General features: G+C 32.3%; 1 protein-coding gene across 1 annotated transcript in view; it reads left to right on the top strand.

Annotated features, from left to right (window-relative positions):
* LOC122045550 (ubiquitin carboxyl-terminal hydrolase 4-like) overlaps nucleotides 1-12063 on the top strand; it is a 35431-nt gene extending 23368 nt beyond the window's left edge. The window contains exons 3-6 of the mRNA XM_042605817.1: nucleotides 10287-10385; nucleotides 10518-10703; nucleotides 10804-10985; nucleotides 11453-12063. Coding sequence (XP_042461751.1) covers nucleotides 10287-10385; nucleotides 10518-10703; nucleotides 10804-10985; nucleotides 11453-11852 — 867 coding nt within the window. The 3' untranslated portion in view covers nucleotides 11853-12063. The remainder of the gene's footprint in view (nucleotides 1-10286; nucleotides 10386-10517; nucleotides 10704-10803; nucleotides 10986-11452) is intronic.
* The last annotated feature ends 939 nt before the right edge of the window (nucleotides 12064-13002 follow it).

Genomic DNA, 13002 nt, shown 5'->3' with positions numbered 1-13002 from the left:
GGTCATAACTTATTTCTAGGTGATTTGTTTGAATCTCTACTTATTTAAACTTATTCATTGAGCTATATGAGCTGACTAGTTGCTTTGTATAGATTAACTCAGTCTTTGCTGGTATTGGTTCAACTTAGGCAAATATCGTCACCATGTCTTTTAACATTTAATGTGGGACTAAACTCCTAACATTAATAATTCTGAACTCTTAGTATAAAACAATCATCATCCTTTAGGGTATCTTACTTAGGGGAGACTAGAGTATGAAGGTTAGAAAGGCAATTTATGATTTTAAATCTAGTTCTTGAATTTTGTTTGAACAATTTTGTGAGTGGTTGGTTACACAAGTTGTTCTTAAGTGTAGGAAAACATATCACTTAGTCTTTATTTGATATAGTACCTCGTCAAGATATCATCAATCCAAATTAATGTCATTTGTGAACCACACAATAACTGATAGGAAATATTGAAGTTAGAGCCATAACTTTGTGTAGATGCATTGACTAGAGGAATGGAACTGATTAATATGAGAGCTCCTCAATTGTAAATTATAACGCTTGTTTATAAAATGTAAATTTTTAAAGCAATAAGAACATGGGAATTTAATTGTTATTAGATATTAAGTTATAACTTGATTGCTAATTATATTGATGGAGAAAAGTGGTAGTCTCCTTTAAATGTCTACAAGTGTAGAAATAAAGACTCCATAGTCCAATTTTTAATTTGTCATACTTAGAAAAATGATGAGCCTATTTAGCCAATAATGTGATAGTCTAATAGTTTCAATGTTTGAAAATCGAAGTTTGGAAAGACGAAGAGTTGGAATATTGAAAAGTCAATGTTTGAGAAATTGATAGTCATCATGAGTCTTTAATTTAGTCAAGAGTTCATCAGTTAAGGTATATATTTGAGTTCTTTATGTTTTCTATGTTCAATGAGTCCATCTACCTGTATAAATATTTATGTTTGCTGTACTGCTAGAATATGAAATAGAGTATTGAGTTCTTAAGATATTTTTTTAGATTTTGTGATGCCTTGGAAGTGATGCCTAAGTTTTTATCCTTTCTACACTTGTTTACCATTAAATTTTAGATTCCTACTCTACATACTTTACAACAATTAAGCTCTCTTCTTGTATTGCATCATATTTTAGTATCAGAGTCTAAACTAATCTGCCTATCAAATCAGGTAGGAGATTTAGAGGAAAATTATCTGATGGTCAAGATGAGATACTCATTTGCATGATAGACAACTTGATGAATGCAAATTCGTCTAAATGGTGTTCAGGCACCAATTTCTTAGTCTAAAAGTGATCAAGTCCAAGAAGAGTAAGGAGAAACATCTCGAGCAAACAACAATGGTTTCCTACACTTCAACAACAATAACTTTTTGAGTGGGCTAGAGGATTTCTTAAAAAAAAGAACAATTATCAAGATGCTGCCAGGGATATGACAAAGAAAATTTGAACTGAGGTGCTATATTTTGAAGGGAAAGTGGATCCCACTGATTTTGTTGATTGGTTTGCAATAATAGAATAATATTATGATTGGTACAACGTGACAAATGATCGGAAAATAAGGTTTGCTTGAATGAAGTTTGTGAGTTTAGTGAAAATATGGTGGACTAATGTTGAAGCAGACATAAGGAGAATGAGACGACCACCAATTAACTCATTATAAGAGATGAAGGCTAAGCTATTAGAGAATTATTTGCCAACAAATTGTTATGATAAATTATGTGATTACATTAAAGAAGAACAACGTGAATATATGTAGAAGGTCGATGGAGTCAAGTTGTTGAAGAACCATAATAAACTCTTACTAGGTTTAAGGATGGTCTAAGGTCTAAAATTAGAACAGAATTGTTGAAATAACAACTTTATAGCCTGGAACAGGCTTTTTAAGTTGCATTGGATATGGAATACTTGGGTATCCATTTAATTAGAAGCTTGGAGGTTTAGCAGCTAATTCAAAGAACTAAAGGATCCATGAAATCAATCCACCTTCAAAACCACTTGAATCTAAAAACAAGGGCAACAAATGTATCAAGTGCCTGCAACTAGATCACATGACTTACAATTGTCCTAAACAGAAATTTAGCATTAGGCTTATTCATATTACCCCAAAAGTTGAGGGTGAAGATTAGCGACAAACGTCTATCTTGTATATGGTGGTTTGCAGTGGGAATCAAGTACACATGTTTATCATCGATGGAAGAAGCTGCATGAATGTTGTTTCAGCATCTATGGTGGAGCATCTTATACTTTCTACGCAACCATATTCACAGCCATACAAGGTTGGATAGATAATACCTCTGTTCTGGTAACAAAACTGTCTTGTTTCACTTTCTTGTGAAAATTTTGGTGAGTCTATCTAGTGTGATATTATCACTATGAAAGTAACTTATATACTTGGGAGAGCTTTGTTCCATGATCAATATGTGCATCATTGTGGTAAGGAAAAAACATATACTATTATGTTCAACTACAAGAAATAATTGTTGAAACCAATGCACACTACTAAAATGAAGAAATACAGACAAGTGAAGGTAAACATTATTGCTAGGGGTACAAATTGTCTTCACATTTTGACCAAGAAAATTTTTTAGCAAGAGAGAAAAGAGACTAGTGTTACATATACTCTTTTAATCAAAGAAGCTTGCCAAAACTTCCGTAGTTCCCCCAAATATCACTATGTTACTAAATTATTTTTATGATGTGGCTCTAAAAGAATTACCCAACGAGCTTTTACCTATGTGAAAATTTTAGCATGTTGTTGACTTTATACTTGGTTCACAATTGCCTAATGTACCAACTTATTAAAAAATCCAAGTGGCCATGCAAAATTGAAAAGACAAGTGGATGTACTATTGTCCAAGGGTTTAATTTGTCAAACTTTAAGATCATATGTTGTCCTTGCATTGTTGACACCAAAGAAAGATGGTAGTTGACACATGTATGTTGACAGTTGTACGTTCAATAAGATCACCATTACATGTTAATTCTTGATTCTCCGCCTTGATGATATGTTGGATATATTGGTTGGTTCTCGTATATTTTCAAAAATTGATTTGGGAAGTGGATATCATCAAATACGCATAAGGCTTGGAGGTGAATGTAAGACAACATTTTAAGACTAAAGATGAATGACTTGTCATGCCTTTTTGTTTTTTTTTCAACACTCCTAGAATGTGCTTTATGAATAAGACACTGCAACAATTTATCAAAAGATTTCTTATTTATTTCAATAATATCTAATATAAAGTAAGAGTAGAGAAGATCATGTTACCCATTTGAATCAAGTTATAAGAGTTCTTCACAGGGAGAAGCTCTACATAAATTTGAAGAAATACTTATTCATGATTTCATTTATAGTATTCTTGGTTTATGTGATGTCAAAGTTTATAGGAAGATCCAAAGTAAAGCCATTCGAGAAGATTGGTATCTAGGACACTACAAGAAGTCAGGAGCTTTTATCGACTAGCAATGTTTTATCAATGATTCATAAAAACTTTCGGCACTATTGTGGCCCGTATTAGTGATTGTATGAAGAAGGGGCCAACACAACTTTACTAGCTTTTCAAGAAGGAAAGATTGGTTGAAACATCAATTTTTCGATTACTAGATTTTTCAAAAGTGGCATGTGATGTATGTAATGATGATATTGGAGATGTATTAAGCCAAGGACATCCTATTGCATATTTTAGGGAAAAGATGAATGGGACAAAATAACATTATTCCACTTGTAACAAAATTTTATGCAGTAGTTCAAACTTTTGGATATTGGCCATACTAGCTCCTTCCATAAGACTTTGTTTTATATTCTCATCAATGAGCTTTTCGTACATCAACTCTCAAAGAAACTAAGCAACACTAGAAATGAGTCTCCTTGAAAGAATATATGTTCGTAATCAACACGTAGGTGTGGAAACAAGGCAGCTGATGCACTCATTGATATATTCTTTCTTCTATGGTTGCACAAGTGTTGGGGTTTGAACTACTCAAGAAAGACTATTCTTCATGTAAAGATTTCAGCATTATATTTGCTGCCTTGTTTGCTAGACATGGGGAATTCTCAAAATTGTCACTGCATAATGACTATCTCTTTAAGGGAACACAACTTTATTTGTTGAATGCTTCTCTTCATGAACAAAACAAGTAATGACTATCTCTTTAAGAGAATCCAATTTTGTTTGTTTAATACTTCTCTTCTGAGAAGGGAATATGGGAGTTACATGCTAGAGGGGTAGTAGGTCAATTTGAAGGAATAAGACTCTTTTGGCTTAGCCTTATAAAAGATAATGGCAAGATTGTTTCTTGATATTGCACAAGCCCACTATTTAAAGTAAAGAAAAAATACAAATTTTCTACTTGTGCCACACAAATCATGGTAGGATCTAAGCATGAATTTTGTGCTTAACTTGCCTATAACCATTAGAGAACATGAGTCTTCTTTAAGGAAGTTATTGGTCTTCATAGTTTTCCATTAACAATTGTGCCCGATCTAGATGTGAAGTTCACAAGCTACGTTGGGTGAACTTTATGGAAAATGTTAAATAAGATGCTAAAGGTTTCTTCTTCTTTCTACCTTAAAAAAAGATATATAGCGGTTGTTTATAGAAGTTTGGATGATTTACTTTGCTACTTGGTTATTGAGTATGTTACCCCATAGGATCAAATTCTTTTTATAGTTAAATTTGCATATGACAATTCTTTGAATAGGTCCATTGGATGTAGTCCATGTAACATTGTTACAGGTATGCTTTTAGAAAGGTAATTGATTCAGTTCCTTTACTATTGGAGGCAAGACCAAGTGCTAAAGCTGGTGCTTTTAGCAAGCACATATAAGATATACATGACATGATGATGTTAGCTGAAAATTTGCTATAAGTAATGAAAGATAGCTTATGATGATATGAAATGAGAATTTCATGAAGGTGGTATGATTATAGTTTGTATAAGGCCAAAATGATATCCAAAAAGGGTTTATAAGAAACTTCACTTAAGGTATGTTGCTCCTTATGAAGTTCTAAAGAAAATAAACTCTAATGCTTATGCCCTTGATGTGCTAGTAGACATGGGTATTAGCAACATCTTCAAAATTGAGTATCTCATCTTATATTTTGAAAATGATGTTATGGTAAGTAATGAACCTAATGCTTGCTTGCTATCAGTTCCTACACTGAAAGAAGAAATTGAAGATGTAATCGACCATTAGTTTGTGTTAGAAAAGGGTGGCAGTTATTAGATGTATCTTGTTAAATAGAAGATACTATCCCTTTCTAAATGCACATGGAATGGTTTATTGATGATAATTTCCAACAGTGGAAGTGAGATCTTTTTTAAAGATTCTATGCTTTTTAACTCACCAATAATGAGTTTTTCTTAGTCAGGAGAGTTGATACAAACAAGTGACAATCTCTTCTAGAAGAAATAAAGATTCCAAAGCCCAACTTTTAATTTGTCATACTTTGGAAAGTGATGAGTATGTTTTGGAAATAATGTAATGTCTAACAGTTCCAATATTTGACATCAAAGTTTGAGAATTGAAGCTTCAATTAAAAAAGTCATTAAAACTTTAATTTAGTCAAAAAAGTTGAGTTAAATCAATGTGTATATTTATGAGTCTTTTATGTTTCTAAAGAATCCATCAATATTTGTTGTACTGCTTGAGTATGAAATAGAAAAAATAGTTTTTAAGAAATTTTGTTAGATTCTATGATGGTGTGATGCTTAGGTTTTTACAACTTTTTTGCACTTCTTTACCACTAAATTTCAGAATCCTACTCTACATACTTTTAAAGAATCTAGCTCTCTTCCAGTGCTGCATCATATACATAATTATAGTAATAATAGTTGGTAAGATAAGAACAAAAAATAAGAATGAAGAAAAGATACAATCTAAACTAAAATGAGATACTTTTGTAGTTTGATTTAGAAAAGGAAGAGATAGGATGAGAAAAATGAGTATTAATCATTCCTCTATTTGATGTTGCAATATAAAAATGAAATGTGGTGGAAAAGTATATATCTTGGATATACTTGTCCATATTAAATTTGTTGATACATCAATGATAGAATAATTTCTTATTGAAATCATTTGAAATCTCGTTTCTTGCAATATGTATGTATATGAACGGATAGGAGGAAGATGAAAAAAGTGAGATTGGAGCATGTAATACACTTTTTCAAAGGAGAAAAAAAATACGAATTAAACATGTCCAAACAAACAAAAAACATAAAGAAAAATTCAAGTGGATCTTGGTATTAAGGGGGATATGATGAAATTAGTAGATTCTACAAACTTAATTGGGCTCAGCCTTACTAAGGAAATTTACGAAGTAGTAATTTCTAGATTCAAAGAAACCCTAAAATTGGGCAATCTTGAGCCAAATCTTTAGTGTGATAATGCAGTCCCCTTGGAACGGTCTAGTGGCTAGCACATGAGGTGTTGTCACCATGAGGTCTGGGGTTCGAATCTCAGCAAAGTCGAGGTAAATGTCTCCCTTATGTGCTAGTCATTATTCCAAAGGCTAGTAGTCGCCCGTGATTTACCTCCTTCGTGTTGGTCTTGGGACGGGTTGGCGGGGGTGCTGGGGGCGAGCGTATTCACCTTTTGCCATCATTTAGTGTGATAATGCAAAGTAAAATTGAATAAGGATAGGTGCAGAGGATCAATTGAAGTTATTATAATGAATGAAATTGACAAGGTTTCATTGTTTGTTGGAATTTATCAATCAACACAACAACAACAACAACCAAGCCTTTTCCCACTAAGTGGGGTCGGCTGTATGAATCCTTTTACGCCATTGAGCTCTATCTCCTATTATATCATCATCTATATTTAAATAAATTTTATCTTGTTTTATTGTTGCTAACCAAGTCTTTTTTGGTCTTCCTCTTCCTCGTTTTATATGCATGTTTATCATAGTTTCACATCGCCTAACTGGAGCATTTATTGGTCGTCTAAGTACATGTCCGTACCATCTTAAACGTGTCTCTCTGAGTTTTTCCTCAATAGATGCAACTCCTACTTTCTCTCTAATGCTCTCATTTCTTATTTTGTCCATCCTCGTATGTCCACACATCCACCTTAACATCCTCATCTCTGCAACTCTCATCTTCTGCTCATGTGCTCGAGTCATAGCCCAACATTCAGCTCCATATAACATAGCAGGTCTAACTGCTGTTTTATAGAACTTACCTTTAAGTTTAAGAGGTACTTTACGGTCACATAAAACACTCGACGCTCCCCTCCATTTCACCCATCCTGCTTGTATTCTATGTAAGACATCTCTCTCAATCCCTCCATCATTTTGTAAAAATGATCCTAAATATTTAAATTTCTCGGTTCCAGGCAACTCGTCCTCTCCTATCTTAACAATTGTTTCATTACTTCTAATATTGCTAAACTTAAATTCCATATATTCTAACAATTGGAATTTATCAATCAATATTACAAAATAGATGTTCCTATATGACTAATACCTATCTATACATACTGACATATTAGGTCAAATGATTAATTATGACTCAAATCAATTAACCATTATATCGTATGGATAATTTAATGTAAGAGGATCTGAAATTTAGAGGCCTTAACTTTTGACTCGGATTGAACCATGGACCCATAATATATTAAATCGAAGCTCGTTCAAAGATTTATAATTAGTTAGAGGTGGAACTCGTAATGTCCTAGTCTCGGACCCAAAAAAATGTAGTTTAAGGTCTTTTCAGAGGCTCTGAAGGGTTATTTTTGTCTTTTACTCATAGGATTTTGGGTCTATTTAAACAATTATTTAGTTGATATTAGGGCGTTATCTTTTGTTTTGAATCAATTTTATTTAGCTAACTAGCGGCGGCTTCTCTACATTTGATGATTTCTTATCTGCTCTAAAATTACTCTTTGAGACCCAACCTTCATAATTACGATTTTATCTGGTGTCAATAATAGTAATATGAAAAATTAGAACTGACGTTGTTCTAAATCAGTTCAAATGGAAGTTCAAGCCTAAGGAAGAGTTGAATATTCAATAAAATCATTCTAGAATTTGGTAAATCATTTGAGAAACTAATAAATTGAATGAGAAATAAAGAGTCACATTGCACATGTGAATACTGACAACAAGAAAACTATTAGTAAGAGAAAAATTTGTCGAATTTAGAAATCATGAAGGTTTTAGTCCCTTTATCCTAATAAAAAGGTCATTTTGCTTCCTAAATAATTATCCTCTGTAAGAAGGATGAGCATTTTAATATTGATGTTTTTTCTAATGTTGATTATTTATCATAATAAAAGTTCTACTTAAAGGGCGCTTATGTTGGAGGCAACATAGTAACATGGAAAAGTAAAAAAAAACAAATTGTTGGAACATAGTTTTCACTGTTGGAGTAGAATATATGATAATAAAACACATAACAAATGAGATGATGTGGATCAAGTCTTTCCTCAATGACTTTGGTTTTAGTAGTAAGGAACTGATGAATATGCATAGTTGCATTTTAGCAACCATCTACATTGCAAGTAATCTAGCACAATGCAAATACTCAAGTGTTTCATGAACACACTAAATGTATCTTGGTTGTTTGTCACATAATTTATGATGATATTGTGTTTAAGCAAGCATGCTATATTCCTTTCCTGATGAACAAATTGTTGATTTATTTGTATCAATACTGTAAATCTATGTTTGTGTTACTAACTAGGCATGAAACATATATCTTTTGGGGGAGTGTCTGATATAATAGGAAGAGATACCGTAGTCCAAGTCCTCACCCAACTTGTAGCGCTTATTTATTCTAGGGCTTATAATTATATTACTTGTAATCACGTTTTGATACAATTTTAATCTAGTATCAAATTATCTTTTAATTATATTTAGATACATTTTGTTCTAATATTTAATTGTCTTTTAACTCTTAAATACTTATTAAAGGAAAAATGAAATTTCCACATAATTATGCTACAAAGTAAAAATAAACATAAATTTATTGGGAAGAATTACAAATTGAATGGAGGTAGTATTATCTTTCATTTATTATCTGATGCACCATCAACATGATCAGTTTTAAAATCTCTGAGGTTCAGGATTGTTTATAGAAAATTTAGGTCAATAAACATGATTGATTGTCAGAAACTTGTGATAATTTAGTAGGGTAAGCAAAAATATGAAACTATAAATGTTGAAGACTATATTGAAGCAAATTATGTGGATAAAAACTTGTTGAGTTGTGAGTATGATTTAATGTAGAGTCAAAAGGTAAGCTATGGGATTGAAATGGTAATAAATCCTGATATTAAATACTGTTTTACACGAATGTTGAATATTTTCTCTTTTAGCATTGTAACACATTTTCCTAGTTAATTATTTTCCTCCATCAAATTTGTAGTTTTTCTTTGAATGCTAATTTACTTTTCTAAATGAATGCCGATATGGTATTGAACAAATGACAATTTGTGACAAGGCTACCATGTTAGGCTATTCATGTGGTTCTTTTGGATCACCATTTCTATATAATATGGAAACTTGGAGATAAATCTGCACTAATGAGGCTTCAGTCTTTTACTCTTTACTGTGATTATCTCATATCCTACCACATGGTGTACAGACATTTCCATAAGGGTATTCAAAATAGCCAGGCAATCATTTGTTGCATTTATAATTTTTATCTTCCCTTTAGCAAAGTACTCAATGTTCCTTGCAGCGTTGAAAGCAAATGCTTGGTCCAAGGGCTTTGTGTGTTTGGCATCTTCTGAATTTTTTTGTTAATTACCAAAAAGAGCGAACCTTCTTAAGATCTACATACTTGGACTGTTATCCTGTCAAATGGCATATCTATCATGAGCATATACGTAAGATTTCTGTACGTAAGATTTCTGAAGTAAATCTGGCAGTATGATTCTTAGTAAAGCTTTAACTGCTTGCATATATAATCACATCTTGATCTATTGAAACTTGTTTTTGGTTTAAAGTGTTTGAAGCTCTGCTGATCCTGAGCAATAGCATCCACCCAAAACTTTTGTGTTGGATTTGTAGTTTGACTCAATAAGCTGGTATTGCCTATGAGTTATTATATTATTTAGAAAGAACCTTTTTGATCAGGTATTATTGTATTCAATAGTTATGCTTGCTCATTTTTGTAGTGTTCATGCCAAATTGCCATGAAGTTGATTGTGGCACTTTTTTTGCAAAACAATATCGCCTCATGATAATTAAGGCCAATAGACCATACTTTTGACTGTTTGTTCTATCTGAATGTTACTGCACAATGAACTCATGTCTCTATACTTAATCAGATTAGTTCTCAAAAGAAAAAAACTGGTGTTATTGCTCCAAAGCGCTTTGTGCAAAGAGTGAAGAAACAGAATGAGTACTTCCGCAGTTACATGCACCAGGTAGTTTAATTTTGCTTAAGATCATGTCACATTGCTGCTTATTTAGAATTGATGATCACATTGCTGCTTATTTAGAATTGTGTTTTTTCTTCCTAATTTGAGATTCAAATGATTGTGATTGGGCTTGTGCAGGATGCTCATGAGTTTTTGAATTTCTTGCTGAATGAGCTTGTTGATATTCTTGAAAAAGAGTCCAGTGCTGGGAAGAGTTCCAAGGAAACTTCGCCGTCTGGCAATGTTGCCAATGGGCCAAGCCATTCTGTAGGGAACGGTGCACTTAAAGAACCACTCAGTACATGGGTTCACAAGAATTTTCAGGTAATGCACCTTTTTTTTCCTTGTTTTTTGGTGAGATGGTTGAAAAGCTGCTTAAACTACGCATGATGATGCTAACATTAACTATATTTCTTTTTTATAGGGAATATTGACTAATGAAACACGGTGCTTACTTTGTGAAACTGTCACTGCAAGGGATGAGACATTTTTTGACTTGAGCCTTGATATTGAGCAGAATAGTTCAATAACCAGCTGCCTCAAGAACTTTAGTTCGACAGAGACTTTAAATGCTGAGGACAAGTTTTTCTGTGACAAGTGTTGCAGGTACCTAAGTTTCATCCCAAGTTAATAAGTGTGTTCACTGATAGGAAAATAAGTATTTGGTTATGATAACATTTCAATAGGTATTATGTGCTTTTGTCACTCCTGACAACTTATTAGAGATTCTGTATCTTTGCTTCATGGTACTGAACTAGCACTTTTTGCTTTCTGTGCAAGAGTAAGAAAGATATTAGCAATACTGGTTTGCATGAGATGCCTTAATATTAAACAAACCAAAATAAATTTGATATTTATAAATGAAATCCTGTTCCAACACTGCAACCCATTAATATTTATTTACTATGGAATGCCATATCATACTGAACTAGGAGGCAACACATTCCGTTTTAGTAATGTTGTCATAGTATAATAAAGTTTGTCACAATTCATTGACATTTTGTACTTGCAACTTCCTTTGGAAAATTTAGTGGTAATTTGGTCTGAAGTCCACTTTGTTACTCCCTTTGCAGTTTACAGGAAGCCCAGAAGAGAATGAAGATCAAGAAGCCACCACATATCCTTGTCATACACCTCAAGCGCTTCAAGTACATGGAACAGCTTGGACGATACAAGAAGCTGTGCTATCGGGTTGTGTTCCCTATGGAGCTGAAACTTAGTAACACAGTTGAAGATGCCGACTCAGAGTATTCGCTATTTGCTGTTGTGATCCATGTAGGGAGCGGTCCAAACCATGGTCACTATGTCAGCCTTGTCAAAACCCACAACCACTGGTTGTTATTTGACGATGAAAATGTGGAGATGATTGATGAATCCACCGTGCAGACATTCTATGGATCTTCTCAAGAGTATTCAGGCAACACTGATCACGGCTACATATTATTTTACGAGTCTCGAGGGGAGTTCAGATAGAAAGTTTGATAATTATATCAAATTTGTTCTCTACTGGCCATTTTTATGTAACAAATCAGAAGCTCTTGAGAGATGCCAAATTTGGTTATTGCAATGTACAGTGGACGGTGGAAAGGCACTGTCCATTTCTTTTACAATAAGGTAGAAATTAATGGGCCAAGTGTGATGTAAGAGTTTTAGGAAATAAATTACGTCGATCCAGCTCAACATACATGCAGAAAAAAAAATGGGTTTCTAAAATTTTCATATACGAAGTTTGTTCCTTCAGAAACTCGAGCTTTATAAATTGAAAATAATTTGTAATCAAATTTAAAACGATGAATTCGAATAATTTTTAATTGATATAAACTTTTTAAATGAAATATTTAACTGGTAGTAAATATTAAGGATGTAAATGAACTAAATCATTCATGAAATTCGATTCGATAAAAATTTATTTGAGCTCGTTTAATGAGGTCCGTTAAGATAAATAAATTAAGTTCAAATTTCATAATATTTGGTTCGTTAATTCGTGAACATAAATAAAAAAAAATAATAATTTTGATATTAAATTTATAGATTTTATATTCTATTTATGAAACATATAGATAAATATATTAAATTTATTTATTAAAATAAAATTATAAATTTTAATAAGAATATTATAATTTTTTAAAATATATAATTTATTTTTTAATAAATATTTAAATTTACAATTTATAATTATTAAATTCGTTTATACTTGATAAAAGTTCGAATAAGCTCGTGAGCCATGAATATATTCGTTAAATAAAACTCGCGCTCAGCTCGATTATAAATAAGTTAAATTCAAACATTCAAGAGTTGGGTTCAACTCGACCCGATTACAACCCTATTAAATATACTATAAAGTTAATTAAATTCCACTCATTCTTTTTTCCTATATACTATATAATTGAAGTACATGATACATTTACAAACTGGGTGTATAATAAATTTGTTAAATTGTTCATGTTTTTACAAATAAGAATAATAGTGAATGCGGGTAATTTATCGGGACAGAACATGCAAGCACACCAGTATTCAGATCACTCAATTCCTCATAGTTTGATTCTTAACTAGGCATATTATATGATATTTTTCTTTAGTGAGATGTAAATATGAGATGTGTATTATTGGACCGTTCGTTATA

This window comes from Zingiber officinale, chromosome 2B (genome assembly GCF_018446385.1).
Source record: "Zingiber officinale cultivar Zhangliang chromosome 2B, Zo_v1.1, whole genome shotgun sequence".
In the NCBI taxonomy this organism is placed as follows: domain Eukaryota; kingdom Viridiplantae; phylum Streptophyta; class Magnoliopsida; order Zingiberales; family Zingiberaceae; genus Zingiber; species Zingiber officinale.
Note: the sequence above shows the minus strand (reverse complement) of the source record. Positions and strands in the feature narration are given on the sequence as shown.